General features: G+C 41.5%; 1 protein-coding gene across 5 annotated transcripts in view; it reads right to left on the bottom strand.

Moving 5' to 3' along the window:
* NTRK2 (neurotrophic receptor tyrosine kinase 2) overlaps positions 1–16,937 on the bottom strand; it is a 202,918-nt gene that overhangs the window by 134,163 nt on the left and 51,818 nt on the right. For 4 of the 5 annotated variants that reach the window (XM_086628706.1, XM_086628704.1, XM_086628703.1 and 1 more), the window contains exons 9-11: positions 16,092–16,124; positions 11,331–11,431; positions 10,100–10,199 (exon numbers count right to left, since the gene is read on the bottom strand). In XM_086628706.1, the coding sequence (XP_086484832.1) occupies positions 10,100–10,199; positions 11,331–11,431; positions 16,092–16,124 (234 nt within the window). The remainder of the gene's footprint in view (positions 1–10,099; positions 10,200–11,330; positions 11,432–16,091; positions 16,125–16,937) is intronic. The other variant, XM_086628705.1, reaches the window with a different exon arrangement.

Here is a 16,937-nt window from a genome sequence, read left to right on the forward strand (position 1 = left end):
AAAGCCTCATCCAATCTGGCCTTGAACACTTCCAGGGATGGGGCAGCCACAACTTCTCTGGGCAACCTCTTCCAGTGCCTCACCACTCTCAGAGTGAAGAATTTCTTCCTTATATCCAATCTAAATCTGCCCTCTTTCAATTTAAAGCCATTGCCCCTTGTCCTATCACTACATGCCCTTGTAAAAAGTCCCTCTCCAGCTTTCCTGTAGGCCCCCTTTAGGTACCGGAAAGCTGCTAGAAGATCACCCCGGAGCCTTCTCTTCTCCAGGCTGAACAGCCCTGACTCTCTCAGCCTGTCTTCATAGCAGAGGTGCTCCAGCCCTTGGATCATCTTCGTGGCCCTCCTCTGGACTCGCTCCAGCAGCAACATGTCCTTCTTGTGTTGGGGACTCCAGAGCTGAATGCAGTATTCCAGGTGGGGTCTCACAAGAGCAGAGTAGAGGGGCAGAATCCAGAAAACTTTAAAAATCATAGTTAATCTCTGAGCAGTTTTTGTTTGTGAGGCTCTCTTAGACACACATATTAGCCTGGAGCATAACTTAAACAAGCCTTCACTTTTTGTGATTCTGTCCATGCCACTTTAAAAGACACACTTCCACTGCAGGAAGCAGAATGACAACAGCTGTGACCAGAGCTACAGCACAGTTCTGTGTGCCAGCCAGGCTCTGAGCCCACAGTGAACCTTCCCCTGTTGTGCAAAATTCAATACTGAACGCTTTTACAGGAATGAAACAAAAAAGGGCATTCCAACTGTACGAAGATCTCAGCATCTGCTAACATAATCAATAAGTAGCTAACATGGCCAAGCATTTAAAAACAACTTTATGAAGCAGAGTAATTTTGTTATCTGCTATTCAAGACAAGCACAGGGTTGTTCCAAGTTCAGGAAAAATGAAAAAAAAAAAAAGGTTCAAACTTCAGCGCCATTAAGAGAAATCAATGCAGCTTGATCAGAGGAAGAATCCTACATCAGTCTTTGGAAGCTGAGGAATGCAAATGGAAGAAAACTCACATAAAATCCAACAGGTACAGTAAAAGGAGTGGAGAAAAGTTCTAAGCAACATATTGCTGTAACTCCTAGTGGTGTTATTCAACTGAGACTCACATATCTGAGACGAATAATTTCCCTGAAAAAGATGTCACTGTACAGTAAATAGCATGTGGTCTGCTGTAACCTTTCAGTACTTCCCTGTCTTCACAATTAAGTCAGTATTGAAAGGCAACACAGAACAGCTCAGAAAGTGTCTTCATCCACATGCCACCTTTATATACCCCTATTTTGTTCCCTGCAGTGTGAGTCGACATGTCCAGTGACAGGACAATCAGCAATGGGCACAAACTGAAACTCACCGGTAATTTAATATAAACGTAAGGAAAAAAAATTGTACTGTAAGGATGACTGAACACTCGCACACATTGCCCAGAGAGGTTGTGGAATCCCCATCCTTGGAGATATTCAACCCTAGCTTGCCACAGCCCTCAGTACCTGCTTCAAGCAGGGCATTGGACTAGACACTCTTAGAGTGCCTGCCAGCCTCGGCTGTTCTGTGGTAAGCCAGTACAAGCTGGATGAGCCTCCAGAAGCAACCTCTAGCAGCACCTTTGCTGGCAGCACCTTCTATACTAGCCTTTTTCCTAGCTGGAGATCATACGATGGACCTCGTCTCTACCAGGAATAGCTTCTATTTATCTACTATTCATATTCCCACTTTATGTTGTTTAAGAACTCCTTGGTTTTTAGCATCTGCTTTTCTAGCATCATCTAGCCTCAACATTTCTTCAAATGGTGATCACAACAAAACACACATGTACATTGCAGTAAATGGTACTTAAAGCATTGGAGAACTGGGGCCACTGAAAAATAAGTAAGTAACATAGGCTGGCTTTGCTATTCTTTGCTCCTTCTCTTTCTTCCCGTTAACTCCTCACATCGGAACACTTCTTCCAACCTATCTTTGTGCCTGATCTCACTCCAATTACAAGTAAACATTCAATTATTACAACCTGCCTTCTCTCCCACTTTCCTTTCCTCTCATCCTCATATTTCCTCCTACGTCCAGTCTCATTTCTCTCTAAAATTCTCCATGAGCTAAATCACAATTTGCCCATACAAACTAATGCATTCCTAAAACAGCATGGCCTACATATGGGCAAAAGTTCATATAAAAGCAGGTAAGTGTTCACTCTTTGCATATAAGAAACTAAAAGAGAAACTCTGCACTCTGTCAAATAAAGACTTGTGAAGCAAAGGTGGATGTAGACTGAATATGGGGTTGGGTCTCTTCACCTTTAACACTGACTCCTCTTCTGCCACTACCTTGATCTAGGAGCTGTGCTACTCCTGTGAGCCTCAGCCTATATCAAGTTAGAACCCTGGTAACTACGATTTTCAGCTCTCCTCATTTCCACTGCATCCATTATTAGTCTCATTTCTCTTCAATCTCTTTGCATTTTGTTTCTAAGCTGTCCTCTGCTCAGCATCTCCCAAGTTCTCCAGTTCATCTCACTTCACGGACACCACATATGTGCATGCTCCTTCATCCCATCACCGGCTTGTATACTTCTTTTTGGGGAGAGAGAGTGAATACAACAGGTCTACACATGCTTTCCATATATTTTTACTAGTAACAGACACGAGGCCTCACATAATTTCCCCGTGTTAATAAATCCATCAGTACAGTAGTCTGCATCACTGAAAACTCTCTGCAAGTTAATAATCCTTTTTCTGCCTCAATCATTACAACTGAGATTGAATTTTGCAACAAAAGGAGAACACAGTCAAATGCACCATCTCATCATTAAAAGTTCCCTACCTTGAGGTTTAAGATGTCTCCCTAAATCCTTTGTTCTATACAGATCGTGTCATCCACTGGCTTGTTCCTACTACAGAAACAGAGCTACGCTCCTCTCATACCTTGCAGTTTAGGATCAGACTCAGAAGAAGAGAAACAGAAAGCTGAGACCTAGAGACCAAATTTTATATAAATAACAACGGAAAGCTAGAAATGCCTAACCATATGTTCTGATAGGGTGACAAGGCCCCAAAACAATGCTTTAAGAGATACCTCTTTATCTGAGCACAAGAGAATGGTGGCTTAAATATTTTAAGATCTTCATAAAATCCGTTACACAAAATGACTTTCATGGATCAGTTCATAAGAACTCTTATTCTTTGAAGTACTTACAGCAGTTTGCTTCTTCAGAGTAAGGTACTTAGAAGCATTAACAACTCTATCTTCCAAATGTTCATGTGATAAGTAAATATTACAAGCCTCATTATACAATGACACACCTGAGATAGACAATTTCTATGATCTGCCCATGACTGCAGGGACTGGAATGCCAATGTCAAACAATAAAAACAGCTTCTGTGTGTTGTTCAGATGAGCAATATCATCATTGCCTTTACATGTCTACTCACTAAAAATACTGCGGATTTGAGCACATTCATTTTTTTCTACATCTTATCTTACAACACTGACTCACATGAATTAATCCCTCTTTTATATTCTGCTCATTGACTAAATAATGAAATGTTCTAAAGACATTAAAGGATTGACGCCCACAGAATCAGCATTTGGGTAGGTTCAACACAGCACAAAATTGCTTCTATAGGTACAAACGGAAACTCAAAAAGCTCAGGATTTCAGGGACTTGATGAAGGTCAAGCAGTAAGCATGTTTCCAAGCTACAAAATTATCTTCCTAATCATCTAGCAAACACAGCAAAATTGTCTAGGAAGCCCTCATGGCAAGCTTATTGCAGACCAACTTGAACATATGATCATGTTTATCAAACTCCAGGTCTCTGCTGAAGATGCAAAGCTTTTATTTTGTACTTGGGTTAGAACTGAAAGGAGTAAAAGCTCTTCTATTCTAACTGCATTTCTCTCTTCTCCTAGTCTATAGGCAGTCCAACTGCTTAAGCTTGATGTGATAAGGCATGAGTTAATAATAAACAGAACAGCTCTCCCTTTTCCCATATCAGTACTTCAAACCACTCACTTAAGAGTCATGAAACTCTCCAAAATCTGAACTCTTCAATCATCAATGTGAATGAAGCAGAGTTTGTTTTAAAGTCTTTTGCAATCACCCCCTCCCCCACAACAATGTGGAGTCAAGTAAAATGCAGTAAGGCAGAGAATACGATGACCATTTGCTATATATGCTTACAAATAAATAAGACAGAAAAGATTTTTCCTGCTGGCCCTAACAGTACATCCAAAAGAGTATGTAAAAGCCTCAATAAATAGTACCGTTCAGACAGAACAGTAAAGCACGCCACTCTTACCTGGACAGCACTGTGTTTAACGTCACGTAAATATGATTATTTGGGTAAAGGAGGGTTAAAGACTTTAAGTCATCATGGATGCATTGCATTAGAGTGACATTGCTTTGTAAGTAGGCTTTTATCACGCAGTCGTGCAGTGTTTCTTACTCAAATTAAAATACTGTAAGGCAACTAAGAAATACACTGCAACTGAAGACTAGTTCCAAGGTGCCCTCTCCTATACTGTCTTTTGGACCAAAGCTCAAAATGTAACAAGGGTTTATAAGCAAAAACAATATAGTGAGCAACACACAGAGAAGAAAAAAATATTCCTTGACTACCAGTGTGCTCCTGTTGAAATAACCAATGCATTTAACTAAAAAGTTTTCAAGGAAGTTCATGGCCCAGCACAAAAGTTACAGAAACCACTCAAGAAAAAATACTATCAAGAAGTAGGAGAAAATATCCTGTTTTAACTTTGGCAGGCAAAATCCATCGGTGTGTTCATAACTTTTAATCAGCTTGGTGAAAGAGAACAGCCTCCTGACTGATAGCCCAAATTTTAAACTTAGACTCAAAAATCACGACAAGCAGCTAGCAAGGGCTTGAAGGAAAGGTAGTATTTTTGGGGTGTTTGTCCTAAAAGGGACACTGTTTCCTTTTTTAAATAAACCCATATGATCTTATCACCTGATAGGAGAAAGACAAACTTCTGTACCCTGAACTGCACAGACTTGAAAGACCGCGAAAGGGGCAAAGCCTTCATTGTCAGGACTCAGGACTTCTGTTTAGACATGGTAGCTAATTCAGAGAGCACTCGAGGAAGAAGCACCTTTCAAAGCATGACGCTCACAGTCCACAGACACAGGAAGATAGCTGGCACTGCCTAAGTACAATGGGAATTTCAGACTCAGTTTGTTCCCTTACCTTTGCGCTACTGCACAGAGCTCAAAGCACTGACAGAAACTTCGTACGAACATTCAAAAAAGCCCCTCTCGCCCCAAAGGGATTAAGTACACATATGTTTCCCTCTACTTCTGTCAGATTGTATTTGTTAACTTCTTAAAAGACCGAAGGTGCTGCTTTGGGAGTGGATTCTCTCTCCTTTCTGGTTTTGGCAAAACCTACAGAAACTCCATTTATCTCTACAGTAAAGCAGCTGTGATAATGCTCTTGTCCGTAACCATCCACTTCAAGCTTTTCTAGCAAGCAAGGAGCACTAAGGGTATTATTGCCTTGTTGCTGGAGTAGGGACACCCTGTGCTAACATTTACTACAGTTCAAATGAGCAAAAACGTTTTCACCCTTTTAACTGAATTTTGCTGTTTCAAACTTTATCCACCGATTTATCTTCCATCAGTTTCCTCCATACTTCCATTCATACTTACCAGCATGCTGCTATATCAACATTCGCAAACTGCATATCAGGTTGGTTATGCTGCAACTAGTTGCTTACTTACATTTATTTTCCAACCCAAAGGTAGAGTAAAACAGCACAAGAAATATTCTTCAACAAATCCTCTCAGGGTGTTCACAAACCTTCCCCTACCCTCTCTACTCCAGTTCCCTTGGTTTGAGGGAACTAAACTATCTTTTAGTTTCATAAGCTGATTAGATGGAGTCAGAAATACACACAAAACGGTAAGAGCTGTCTTGGCAGCCTTCAGTGAATTCCCACCATAAGCACTTTCACATCCTCCAGCAAGTAAGCAAGCCAAGGTGTTTCGTAAGAGCAGCCCACAAATCTTAATGAATACATTGAAGAAATTAACTGAAGCTTTTACCATTTATGCTGCAGCATCTTGCAAGGGTCTAAAAATCTCAACTCCAGATTCAAGCAACCAAAAGCAGCTTTTCACACAAAGCTGTTATCAACAGACCCTGTATAAGAAAGCGTTTAAAATGCACGCAAGAAGAGAAACAGAGAGAATTATGTTTCACTCTGCTGAACTTTGCAATGGAAGTCAGGAAGTCTAGCACAACATAAGAGTTTATCCACAGAGTAGAAAGAAGAGTATTGTTTTTTTGTATTAACTCTATCTAGCACAGATCGCAGACCAGTTCTGTAGCAATACTGTTCCTGAAGTTAATAATCAGAATCTGCTATTTCCAACAGCTCTAAAAGACAGAGTGAAAAGAAGCAAGGCAAGAATTAAAACAATTGCCTCATATGGTGCCACTCAACTCCAACCAGAGTCCAGAACATTGCAACCAAAATGTTTTCATTCTGTTACTGGCAGTGATCTCGCGCTTTGCTGGTCCTCCTTACCTGCAGTCTATTATTACAATTTGGAAACATAACTGAGTGAAATGAATATCTCTCAAGTTGTCCCCTCACCTTAGATATACAAAATGAAGACAGAAGTCAAAAGATAGGGTAAGTTATTTTTATATAGCTCTTCAACAAATCTTGGTAAGAGATTGATCTGTACTGCCAAAGTACTGGAAGCTCCCAGAAGACTTGGTGCTCCCTGTCACATAAACTGGACTCATTTCTGCTCAGTACAGTAATGGAAAGAAGACAAGAGGGGCATGTGAGCTCTATGGCAGTCTCTGTGGCTCTTCAGCACGTGCAGTGCTTCCAGGTATGGGCAGCTCTGGTGCAGCACAGCTCAGACACAACCACCTGCTCCATATTTCTTTCTGGGGACAGTATCACTGTCAGTCCCATGTGCCAACCATGCTCAAGCTCTTTAAGCGCAGAAGGACTCAGCAAGGACACAGTCTAAGAAGTGGGCAGATGATGGCCATGCAAAAGATGAGGTAAACTGGTATTTAAATATAAGAGGCATAAAACAAATGTCTTCAATAAGCTGCAGATGCCTGCTGTGAACCCAAATGGGGTGAAAATTTCATCCCTTACGTGCAGACCTTTCCTACAGGACACAAAGTGCTGATTGCCTATCTACACATTTCTTATTCTGATTTTCAGTGGGACATTTTTTCCATGTACAGGGTTACATCCAAAATACCATGGAGTGCCAGTTTGACCGCTCCAGTTACTGAGTAACTCTTTTGGTTTCTTTCAAACTGCTTGCTGAAGAAGGATGGGGTGACATTTAATGACAGAGCGTCTGAGGTGACCGTGTTGTGTTCTCACAAGATAACAGAAAAATTAAGCACAGCCTTTTGTGCATTTCTGCCTGATGCAACTCAGGAAGTTCCTTCTTGTGAATGCAAAATATTCATTAATATTTTGGGGAAGATTTGAAAAGAACATTGTTTTATAAGTATTTTCAATGGCAATCTGGATATTTTAATCCTTCCTACTTTCCTACTAAGACTGTTTATTAAACGACCAACTACGACATGATGTCTGTATGCTAAATTGGGAATAATTCTGCTGTGGCTGAATTTCATGGCAAACGACTCAAGGAGTTCACAGGTAGCTGGCTTTTATTCAGAACTTCCAAGATACACATTTTAAATGTATTGTGCTAATCAATACTGACTGCAAAAAAATTCTCTTCACCTTTGCCTTGTTTTCCTCAAGCTCAAATACCCCAGGTTGTTTATCTTTATTTATGAATTCTCCATATATACTTATGCTGCAGGCTTTACAGAGCAGGCAATACTTTATTATTGGTCTGGATATTACATATCGATTTGGTATTCTAACCTCAGGTCTTTAAATATTGCTTTAATATAAATTCAGTAATACTGACGATGATAAATGGCGAGAGTGTTTCTGAGACTTTGTACTACAGATAGATCCAGACTGTGATGCTCAGGTGTGAACTCAAACTTTGGAGAAGTTTGAAGCTCACTTCAGGGACAATTGAAGGTCACTCTTTTCTAATGGAGCATTCCAGAGTTATTCGTAGTTCACAGCGACATTTCACCATCACCACATACACCATGCCTGTGATTAGTTTTTGAACAAGTCCACCTGAACTGTGAATTCATTTTGCTGATCCTTCTAACTGTCACTGGTCAAATTTAAAGAATAAAATAGACACAATATATGGGGTTGCTGCCTCTTCATAATTTCATACAGTCATTTCACCCAAAGTGTATCCTTACTAAAATATTCTCTACCTGGACAATTCTGCAACTAAAAGCTACTCATGTCAAACTTACCAATCAGGCAAGAGCACTATTTTTGCAAGAAAAGTTGTACCTGAAGATGCTAAAAAATAACTACCATGTAAGGAGCTTCTGAGAAGGTAACTTAACATGCTACCACAGAAACGCAACTCTGTACATTCTCCCTCAGGGTAGAGTTTACTTCCTAGTTCCTCCAGTAATGGCGTGTTGAAATATTTAATGCAAATTTTGAAAGACCTAACAAGCATTCAGCTTTAAAGCACTAAGATCAGACATTTTGCATTGTTGCTCTCATTTAGCTTCCACCTATCTCAGCTCTCTAAACGCAATCCAGAAAGCTTCAGACACAAATAAAATTTACACTGAACTGTTGTTCAGTCACAGAAAGTTTTTTCTAGTCTTGGGCCAAAACTCTGCAGCCCTATCATGCTGGCTCCATGTTGCTATTCAGGATACTTCACAATGACTGTCCTCTTTTAATGCCACCCCAAAGAGCAGAGATTATGTCACATCAGAAGGAGGTGGGAGAAAAAGTTCCTAGCAACATAATCTGCACTGACTACATTTCTGTTCTGCTCAAATTTCATTTGTTCCAGGAACTCTCCTCTAAACAGAGTACAGAAACACAAAATACACAGCAGATATCCCTAAGAGCACTTGTCAAGTGCAAGTATATGGCTATTGCAACTGTGGCTATTGCCCAGATTGCCCAGCTGGATTGAATTGATTGAATTTCCTAATTAAGGTTTAGACCCCGCCTACAAAAGGCGGGCCATTTCCTCCTGGCTGCGGGACATGCAATGACATCCTTGGAGCCGCAGCCTGGGCTGGTGAGCAACACAAGTAATGGTTACCAAAACATACATCCATGTGGTACTACATTATAGGCACAGCTGAGAGGAAGGACATGCGGTTAACAGGAGCCTACCAAAAGACTACTTACCACTCTCTCCACAGACTCTCATCTACAGATCTTAAGAACAAAAGCTCATCTCCTTTAGCACACAGTAAAGCACCTTCTAGTCCTCGCAATGACAGCAAGTGTTTTTTTCTTTTTTTTTTTTAATACAATTTCACCCACATCGTCAGACACAGACTGATGACATCGGTAAAATAATATGGTAATTGAATTGTTGCAGGTACCTCTGTGTTACACATACCTCCATCTGGCTGCAAAATAAATAAATGAACAAATGTAAGGGCTGAGATTTCCCCTTCTACAGGGACTCGAGCACTCGCCACTCTCTCCAGCTGCTAATTCCCAAGATACAAACAGAAGCTCAAGAAAATTCATCTGTCAGAAAGCAACAGTATGACAGGATCCACTGTAAATGCATCTTCTGCTCTTGCCGTTGTCTCCCCTTGAATCTATCACCTTAATGTGACATTGTAGTGTGGTCTGAAGTACCTTTCACACACAGCATAGGTTCTCGTCAAACTGTTGCAATCGAACTCATATCAGAATTAATTTCATTTCCCATCTTCTTCCTACCTACACTGACTCAAGTAATAATTTACTCCAGGAAGTGTCCCAGGGGTCTTTGCAACAGAAGGGAGAGAAACAGGATTTGTCATAAGAAAAAAAAGAGAAGCAGAAGAGTTTGATCCAAAATTCTACGCTCCGTCTATATCTGCCTCTGCCCTTGCTTACCTGATGAATAAAAACACTAAATGCGATGGCACTTAATCTAGTTACTGTGACTGCTCTTAGTGCAGAAGCCTTTAGTATCAGCTCATAAGACCCATAAAAATGCTGGAAAGTATAAAAAACAACCCGCTTACCTTTCATCCCAAACTTAGAGTGTCTTCCAAACTTCAGAATAATAAGCATTATTACTAAGCCAGTGCACACCAGTGCTGCAATTCCCACCACGACATACACCTAAAAAAAGAGGACACAAACAGATCTGCTTGTTTTGTTCTGATGAACTACCTTCAAAGACACTCAGCATACATTCAGATTAACCCAGTTAGGTAAAGAGATTCATTTCAACTGGGAAACATTTGCACTCAGATCAAAGAGTACAGAAAACAGGCACTTGTTGAGGTTTCTTCTATCCTGCAGAGAACGGAGATTCAAACACCTCTGAGAACAACTTTTTCAACATCCTACACATACAAGGCAGGTGGGAGGGAGTGCATATCACCCCTTTCCCTTCCAGCAGAGTGGTATGTTATAAGAAAACACATAAGAAAAGCATTTAAGAAAAAATTTCTTACTGTGCAGGTGGTTGCACACTGGTACAGATTGCCCAGAGTGGCTGCGGAGTTTCCATCCCTGGAGGTACCCAAACCAGAGCGGACATGACCCTGAGCAACCACAGTGGTCTTGCTTAATTAAGCAGGGGGATTGGACCAGAGGTCCCTTCCAGCCTCAGCCGTTCAATGATTCTGTTATCAGACAAGACTGTCTGGGATCCCCCCAGTCTTTTAGCACAGTGTCCCACCTCACAGTCTGCGCTCTGGTTCATGAACGCACACGCTCTCTACTGCCTGTTGCTTCACGGAGACTGCAGTATCAACCAGGTTGGCCTCCCACTACCGGTTTCCAACAATTCAGTTCAGGAGAGCATGAGAGGCAAGGCAGCAAAGGAGGAGGCTCACCAATTCAGCTACTTATATGAAAATCTACCGCAAACTATTTGACCAAAAACCTACAGGAAATCATGTTTTGAAAACATACAATTAGAATTTGAAAGTCCATTGCAGCACATCCTCTCTGTAAGGAGGAGTTGACTCCAGGACCGGAATTCAAATAACAATCTCCAAATTACCTAGCAATTTTAGTCGGACGGAAGTATGATTCACTCTTTCAAAAAGTGAGGGGAGGGCAAGAGTGGGAAGCATTGATTTTCTTTTTTTTTCCCCTTTTTTCCTGAGTTTTGATCACAACACAGTAATAGCTCCGGTGTTCTGGTAGCTCAGGGTCCTATTATAATCTTTGCAGTTATGTGAATTGTATAGCCTGAAAGTCCGCCAAGATTACAGATCAGGAAACAACGTATATACTTACAGTGATGCTATCTTCATTCTCTTTGTTGGAAACATCCGTAGAAGTGATTTGATTACTGTTATTTGTGGTGTCTCCAAGATCGTTAGGCGTGGTTTCATACTCTTAGGAAAGGAAAAAAGGTTGCTTTTAGAATTTCAGAACCTTAAGAGGGGAAAGGGTTGTCTTTATGACGTCTGCTCTGTTAAGATGGTAAGGCCACTAACAACCCTCGGGACTCTGAGCTCTTTGGAAACAATTAACAATTGCTAATGTAGCTGGAACAATTTGGGGGGATCCCTGTGGCAGACAGTCGAACAAACATGCAGTGACTGACTAACTTGAAAAGAGAAGTGATCTACACCATAATGTGTATCTCTACTGGAAAAACTAGAGTTAAATAAGAACTCCATCCATAAAGCTATTTTTATGTGCTCTGACTTCCCATTAAAAATGAAAGACTGCCCTCTACACTGAACTTCTCCAGTCTTGCATTGAGCCAAATATAGGACAGTCTTAGAAATTAGCTTGGCGACTTTTGTTTAGTTGAGAAGAACTTGGCAGATGGGTTTTTAGCTAGTTTATTACTATCAAATGTGAAATAGCTGTTTTTCTTCATTTAAAAAATAGTAAAAAAAACTGTTGTGTGCACAAAGGTTACAGTCTAGCATTAGGAACTGTCACACAGGTAAACCCTTAAAAAATGAAGAGTCTGAGATGGTATGAAGAAATTTGATTTATGAAAATAATTTCACTGACAGGTCTGCAGGGGTGAATCCAGAATCATCAAAAAGAATGAACATGGTTTAATTATTTATAATTCTTTCAAAATGAAACACAGATATTTGCAGTCCATGATTTTCTGTCAAATTATTCAAATGAGATAAAAATAATTAAATAATGTACATATGAACTTAGAGAAACATGCATTAAAATAAAACTTAAAAATGCCTATATTTTACGATTACATCTGGAAATACACACAATATTTCAACTTTATGACTGTAATGTGTGCAGATGAAAGAAACAAACAAGGGCAATAATTGCATCTATTATAAAACGCACCTCCAGCATTGCAATTTAAATTTGCAATTAGCTGCATATTTCTTTACACATTTCGATTAAAATCAGTGTTGTAAGCCTACAGATGAAGTTTTAACTGTGAATCTGAAAAAATGGAGCATAGAGGCATAGCTCTTACTGATTACAGAGGCAGGAACCCCTTCAACCTCAGAGCTGCTGCTGAGTAAGGGCCTGCGCCTCAGTAAAGTTTATCTTCTTTAGGCTCCCAAGGCTATTTTGGAGAGCTCAGCTGGCAATGCTAGCAGCAAGCTGCACTGGGCTTTTGATTTTCATGCATGCACGAATACATATGCTTTCCGCAAAGCACTCCGCAGGCTGCAGATTTTTTGGTCTGTGATGCTACGCAGCTACCTCTGGCACCAGGGCTATGGTCAGTACAGTCAGGTTGCCTAATTGGCTCACACAGTCTTATTGTGGCTCTACACCATGCATGCCAAAGCACAGGGCTCTTTCAAGACCAAATAGATATTAAGGATAGAGAGCTTTCATGAGAAACAAAATTTAATTTCCTGGGCTTTTACTGTTTGAATTCCCCGACTCACCACTGCATCCCTACGCCTGTAGCTGCCTATGCAGCACGGTCAGAACAGCAGCGAGAGGCAAACGAACAGCACTCCTTACTCTGGGCAGCACAAACCCTGCCTCAATGTCTCACCCGCGCAAGCAGCCGGGACACCCGACAAGGCGTTGTGCAGACCATCCACCACCGTGACTGCATGCTTTGCCATAGCAAAGGAGGAGACTTCTGCTTCATTCACTCATTTGCAGGCAGAGCCTGCTCTACAGCAAGTATCTCAGCCTGCGAGATTTGGCTTCCTTTACAATTAGCTGGGAAAACCTTCACAAAGTTAGTTTTGACCAACCCTGTGTTTATAGAAGCTTTATAAGACCAACATATAAAACAAATATTTAGAGTCTTTGCTACTCTGGCTCTGCAATACAAAGTTTCAAGAGGGAATTTTTTTTCTCTTAATTTTACCTGTAAACAGCAGTGGGTAAAAGCCAATGCGATCTGCAGTTTTCTTTATGCTCCCATCTGTACTAAGCTACTGGAAATCACGCCCTGAAGGACTAACGAGAACTATGCAGAATGTTTCAGGTCTGGTCTGCGAATCCGCTGAACACACTTTTATATCAAAAAGGGCAAGAGCTAAAGCAGGCCAGGTCAGTAGGCTGGTGTCGCGTTGCTGCTCCCCACCACATAACTGTGAAGCGCTTGCATTTGAACTCATGCCAGATCTTCAAAGACTCCTGAAACAGGTGAGCCAGGCAAGGAAAACACGCGTAACAGCTATCCAGCCAAAACCGAGCAATTCCGAGTTAAACAAATTCCTGTTCGTTTCGGTACAAATCCCTGACACAGACACCGAGCGCTCCGACACAGACAGGGTCACGCCTCTTGACTCATGCCACGTGGGACTCAGGGCTCCAGGGACAGGTCCTGCAGTGCTGCTGTCTCTCTCATGTTTGCAACCAGCTTAGAAGAAGCAGCGTGGCATGAAGACGTGAGCTTGGAGCCAAAGAAGCTGGCTTTGCATTTGATTTCCTGCTCAGCCCTGGGTGAGTCACTTCATTTCTCTCAGCTACTTCCCAGATGGGGATAGGTCAGCCGCTCTTCTCCGCCTTTCCCGAGAGGTTCCACAGAGGTGAGCCGGGGGCACTAGGGACCGCTCCGTGCTTGCGGCAGGTGCAATCCCCCTGGGAATCCCCCTGCCCCCAGCAAACACAGTGTCACGCAGCCTGCTGCGACCTCATCAGTTCTTCTGTTTCCCGTTGTACGCTCAAAACACTTAACGGAAAATGCTTGGAAATCACCTCCCGTGGAGCGCAGGACACAGCAGGTCCATTCCCAAGGGACAGACCAAACCAAACTCCGCGCGATGGAGCACTCCAGCCCAGGGTCCCCTGTGGCACCCTGACACTTACAGGGAGGAACCGCACAGCTCCCATTCACTTCACCCACAGCCACAGACTGACAGACACACGGACAGCCCCAGTGCCCGGCAGAACCAAATCCTCTGCCGCTGCCTCTATCCTTTACACTAGGCACATACGCAACATGATTAGCACGGGGCTCTGAAAAAATGCATTTTAAAGGGAAGCCTGCAGGGGGTGGGGAGAAGGGGGAGGGTGCTTTAAATCTTCCTTCCAACATCATCTAAATCGTGGGTAAACAGGTTAGCAAAGAGATAGAGCTGTCTCAAAAACCACCAAGTCTTCAGGGGGAGCTCGTCCCAGGGGTCCCACTGTCAGCCATGCCAGCAGTGGTTCTCTGAAGAAGCGTAGCAGTTCCTAGGCTTTCCAGCCAGCCTCATTTATTCACCTCACTAACTGGACTTGGGAATTTGGAATAATTAGGGAAACACTCTGGACTACAAAGTGTTTCTCAAAGCAATCACTGAGTCACTGAAACAAAGATGAAAGGCAGCAGTTTCAAACAGCAGAAAGAAAAGCCAGGAATGAAAAGGAAGGCTGCTTTCATCAGGACTAGGTCTTGCAGGCTGTGATCTGCCAGCGCCAATTCGAAGCGCACATCTCAGCAAAAACCTACCCACGTCAGTCAAAGCACGGCACTCACATGGTTAAAGCCATACACAGGCATCAGGACCTTGATAATCAGCACAGAATCAAAATCTTCATGCATACAGCTTATATAATACAACAGATGTAAGAAGTTGTGCAAACCATCACCACCTTCCCACCACCCCCCCCAGAAAAAAAAAAAACAACTTTGGAAAGAGAGGGAGGGGAAGCTATCCTTTAGTATTTCTAAGCACCTAAAGCCAAACTGATGCTTCAATTGCACATTTGCTAAAGTTTAATGACATGGAATGGAATCAAAGCAATAACATTTAAATCAGCTTAAGGAAACTTGAGTCATGGGCCACTTCGTTCAAATAAAAAGTACTCCAAACAGGATCCAGCTTCTGCTGGAAGCTAAAGGGTGTTTGAGGACGGTGGTTAGGATGGACTTTCCTACTCACCAGAAGTATACCAGAAGTATCATGCAAAACTAGCCAGTTGCTTTTCGTTCTGCAGCTTCTATTCTAGTGCATACTGGCTTTCACTAGGCACAGACCAAAACACTTCACCTAACTAAAAAACAAATGTGAACACTGTGTCATCAAATCTTCTGGCATGCACTCAGATATCACTGAGCTGATGGTCTGCTTATGCAAGAGAGATTAAGGGAAGGTACAAATGAGCGGACAGGGTGAAATAAATTGCCTACAGGAAAACTTACTTGTGCCAACCTCATTTTTAAGTGGGATTTAGGGGTACATTTTTGGAGGCAAAACAAGGATGGAATCATCCCTGAAAAAATAAATTAAGTTATATAAGGAGAAATCATGAACTCTCTTTCCTCCAAGACATGCCTCCAAAAGGTTCACAAAATCTCATGCCTGTGAGTTACATCAGACAGCTGTCATCCTACAGAATCGACTGCAACCATTCGTAGCAGTGGATTTATGCTTCTCCTAATGTGTATCAAAAGCAGCAGAGTAAGTAAACGTCATATTGCCCTCAAGTATCTTAAAGAATATAAGGCAGGAGAAGAACAAAAAATACAAAGTATTTTTTAGAACTGTCCTATAATATCTGCCATTTCAATTTAAATGAGCCTGACATTCAATCTTTTAATAGTTTCGGTTCCTTCATTTCTATCATTAAAAGAAAAGAAAAAGGAAATCAAATATATACCATAAACGTCTGGATCCACAATTGGGCCACTACCTGTACATGAAGAAGAGAAAAAAAAAAAAGAAATAAGCCTTTGTAAATAGATTGTAAATGCTGGAAGAATAAGAGTTTCTTTAGGAATTTTTTTAAGAGTTGACATGTTATTTGCAACAGCAATGATCAGTACCTACACAAATGCAAGGCAACATCGATATATTGCAATACCTGTTTATCGGATTACATTTACAACCATTTTGGAGCTATCCCAAAGGTTAATATTTTGCTTCATGTGAAACTGCTGATGCACAGGGCACTAGCTCTGGCAAAGGCAAGCATATTTCCAAAAGGGCAAAATTCTGCTTTCTGTATATCTGGAGTAAGTGCAACAATAACTATTCCTGTTGAAAAATCAACAGGAAAATTCTCCCTGCCCTTAAGTGGAAGCAGACTTCAGTAAGCAATTAACAATTGCTGACTTTTACCTGGTCAAAAAAATTTGCTATTAAATCATTGTGAGAGCAAACTGGTTTAGCTGCGAGCTGGCAAGTCAAGGGCTAGAGGTAGCAATGACCTAAGCAGAACCATTTCATTCGCTCTGTAGAAGGATGCTTCCAAGAAGCCAGCTACACAGCTGATACACAGACTGAACTCTTACCAAAAGAGTCAGATGTCTCAGAAGCCAGTCTTTACACAAGCAAATGGATACCCGTCTAGTCTACACTTTTCTAAATTTTACTAGTTCCAGTTTGCAGCTTTTTCTAATTACAGCACATATGTAAGGCTGAGCACATATGTGAGTATATTGCACAGAACGCCCACTGAAATTAGCATGCTATTAGGTTATTCACGCTTTGAAAGATACTTGTA

This window comes from Tauraco erythrolophus, chromosome Z (assembly GCF_009769465.1).
Source record: "Tauraco erythrolophus isolate bTauEry1 chromosome Z, bTauEry1.pri, whole genome shotgun sequence".
NCBI classification, from domain to species: Eukaryota; Metazoa; Chordata; class Aves; order Musophagiformes; family Musophagidae; genus Tauraco; species Tauraco erythrolophus.